The sequence below is a fragment of the Grammomys surdaster genome, unplaced genomic scaffold (assembly GCF_004785775.1).
Source record: "Grammomys surdaster isolate TR1022 unplaced genomic scaffold, NIH_TR_1.0 751, whole genome shotgun sequence".
Classification (NCBI taxonomy): Eukaryota; Metazoa; Chordata; class Mammalia; order Rodentia; family Muridae; genus Grammomys; species Grammomys surdaster.
This window is the reverse complement of record NW_021605170.1, coordinates 3728060-3731151: the sequence shown is the minus strand read 5'-3', so window position 1 is coordinate 3731151 and position 3092 is coordinate 3728060. Positions and strand designations below refer to the sequence as shown.

Sequence of the window (3092 nt, the reverse complement as noted above, 5' to 3'; positions counted from 1 at the left end):
AGAAGCCCTATGAATGTAAACTATGTGGTAAAGCCTTTGCACAGAACTTTAATCTTCAGATTCATGAAAGAACACATACTGGAGAGAAGCCCTATGAGTGTAAACAATGTGGTAAAGCCTTTGCACAGAACAGTCAACTTCAGAGTCATAAAAGAACACATACTGGAGAGAAGCCCTATGTATGTAAACAATGTGGTAAAGCCTTTGCACATAACAGTCATCTTCAAAGTCATAAAAGAACACATACCCTATGAGTGTAAGCAGTATGGTAAAGCCTTTGCTCGTCACAGCCATCTTCAAAGCCATAAAAGATCATATACTGGAGAGAAGCCCTGTGAAAGTAAACCATGTGGTAGAGCCTTTGCACAGAACATTTATCTTCATCGGCATAAAAGAACACATAAAAGAGAAAAGCTCTATGAATGTAACCAATGTGGTAAAGTCTTTGCCCACAACAGTAGTCTTAAAGACATGATAAAATGCATACTGAAGCTGGGCAGTGGTGGCATACACCTTTAATCCCAGCACTTGGGAGGCAGAGTCAGGCAGGTTTCTGAGTTTGATTCCAGCCTGGTCTACAGAGTGAGTTCCAGGACAGCCAGAGATACACAAAGAAACCCTGTCTCGAAAAGCAAAACAAAACAAAATGCATACTGGAGGGAAACCCTATGAATGTAATCAGTGTAGTAAAGCCTTTACACATAAAAGTAATCTTCAGAGTTATAAAAGAACACATACTGGAAAGAATGCTGTAAAGACTTAACATACCACTGTCGCCTTCAAAGGCATAAAAGTTCACATACATGGAGACAACTCTATGAATATAACCAGTGTGGTAAATCCTTTGCACATATGGGATTCTTCAAAGGCATTAAAAACACAAATTGGAGTGAACCCCTATGAAGATAGTCAACTTGATTAAGCCTTGCATATCAGTGTCACCTTGTAATGCATGAAAGGAATCATACCGGAGAGATATCCTGTGTGTATTTGTGTGTGTGTGTCTTTGACTAATCTTCCCATGGTTTTCCTCCTACTTAATTATCTTGCCTAGCTTTGATATGAGTAATTGTGCCTATTAGTATTTTCACATATTATGTCTTGTTCAGTTGATATCCTGAAGAGGCCTGCTATTTTTTGAAGGGGATGGGAGAGGAGGGGATCTTGGGGCCATGGTAGGTTGGGAAATTTATGGAGAAGTGGAGGGAGGCGAAAACAATCCTGGAATCAAACGTTCAGCCTATAATGTTTCCTCCTTGCAAGATGTGCTGGGTCAGTAGTAGCACACTTGTGGTCATAGCCAATTATTGACTGGTTTAATTAGAGGCACATGAAAGAAGAAGGAGCCTTTAACTGACGCTGACTGGTTGACCAGAAACTAGAAGCAAGATATGCCAGAATCATACAATAGAACCAAACATAACTGCCCCTCCCACAAGAAAAATAAAGCAGCTTCAATAATGATGTTCTGCTCTATTCTTAGTTTTTTCAACTGTCATGAAATAGTCTGCCTTCAGGAGGACATGGGAGCATGGGAGTAGTATAAATGACCCACACCTAAACACTAGGTATAGAAAAAGCCAGGTTTGCAGTCTCAATTGCTTTTGTTACCTAAGAGCTTGGGGAACCCCAAAGAAGAGGGGGAGACGGAATTCTGGAAACCTAAGATGTCAAAGACACAAGATGAGCACAGACAACAGAATTATCTTAGCTGGATTCCTGGGTTTCCCAGATATTGAAGCACAATCTTCGAGCCTGTATGAGTCTACACTAGGTACACTGCATAGATGCTATGGTTGTTGGCTCTTGGTTTTCTCTGTGGGTGTGGTGAGGAATGCTGAGGGTAGGAGTGAAGTTCTCTTGTACTCTTTTTCCTGCTCTTAAGACTCCTGCCCTCCTATTAGTTGACCTCTTCAAGGCTTGGAATGAATGTTTGTGCATGTTCTCCTTTTATCTGTTTCCTGGGGTAGACATAAAACAGTCATGGTTGGGAATAGGTGAGCTGGGCAGGAGCTGGAAGTGCTAGAAGGAGGGATACCTCCAGTTAGAATGGATTGTTTTAGATAAGAATAAAAAGAATGGAAGTATGTAAAACCTTAGAAAGAAAAGGCTTTAAAATTTATTGCAGATAAAATTTAGATATAAGAGATTTGAGCATCATTTGTTTGTGCAGGTGCAGGAGTGGATTCCTTATGAGGTAATTTGAAAACTGTGTATGCAATCTTGAGCCTTAAAGTGAGCTATGATTACACAGGGTGTTTTATTGAAGAAGGTGAGGTTTTAGGATCTTCTGATCCAAGGAGGAAGAGATAGTCATACCATGACCACAAGGACATAAAGGAAGAGAGAAAGAAAACACCTGTGAGAAGTGGGTGAGGTACAGGTAGAAGTAAAGTTTAAGGTCATCTAAGGAATCTCTTAGCCTTCTAAATGGAGCTTAGAGGGAACAGGGCAGAAAAATAACCTCCAACCCAGTGACGATTCCCATATCCTAGAAGCCTAGGAGGTCACCAAGAATGATGGCCCATAGCAGCCAATTTGTAGCAAGAGATATGGAGCACAGGGTTGTAATACTTAGGCCCAAGTGAGGATAATTCAGATTGCTCTGAGGAGGAGGAGACAAGGAAATGATCACTTGTCCAAGAGGGCAGAAGGAAGCTGTGGGGCTGCAGCTCCTAGAAGGAAGGAAGTCAAAGCACCATGAATTAGCTGAGAAAAAGATTTCAGAAATATGAGTGACATGATGTCTAGAATTTATATTTAGGGCAGCCCCAAGAAGAGTAAGATACTTGTAGGAGAGAAGTGTCACGAGTCACAGAGGAGTGTCATCTCTATTCATGTCAAATGGGCAGGACTACAAGGGTTCCTGGTACACCAGTGTGGCTTTTGTAGTACTAGTAAGGAAAATAGGAAGTTCTGAATTGACACTTAACACTAGAGGAGAAGAGACGAGCAGTCAGAGCAGGTAGAGGAGAAACCTATTAAAAAGATGGACTGGAAGACACTTCTGTGAAAGAAGAGGTTTCCAACACAGGGAGACAAGTAACTGTCTTACTTGTCCCTTTGTTCTTGACCCTAGAGGGTGTGGCAGG

The 3092-nt window shown here is 41.4% G+C and overlaps 1 protein-coding gene across 2 annotated transcripts in view; it reads left to right on the top strand.

Moving 5' to 3' along the window:
* Nucleotides 1–589, top strand: part of LOC114633739 (zinc finger protein 431-like) — a 3158-nt gene extending 2569 nt beyond the window's left edge. Inside the window, exon 4 of one of the 2 annotated variants that reach the window (XM_028782366.1) lies at nt 112–589. In XM_028782366.1, the coding sequence (XP_028638199.1) occupies nt 112–254 (143 nt within the window). In that variant the 3' untranslated portion in view covers nt 255–589. Of the gene's footprint in view, nt 1–27 lie in introns of both variants that reach the window. The other variant, XM_028782365.1, reaches the window with a different exon arrangement.
* The last annotated feature ends 2503 nt before the right edge of the window (nt 590–3092 follow it).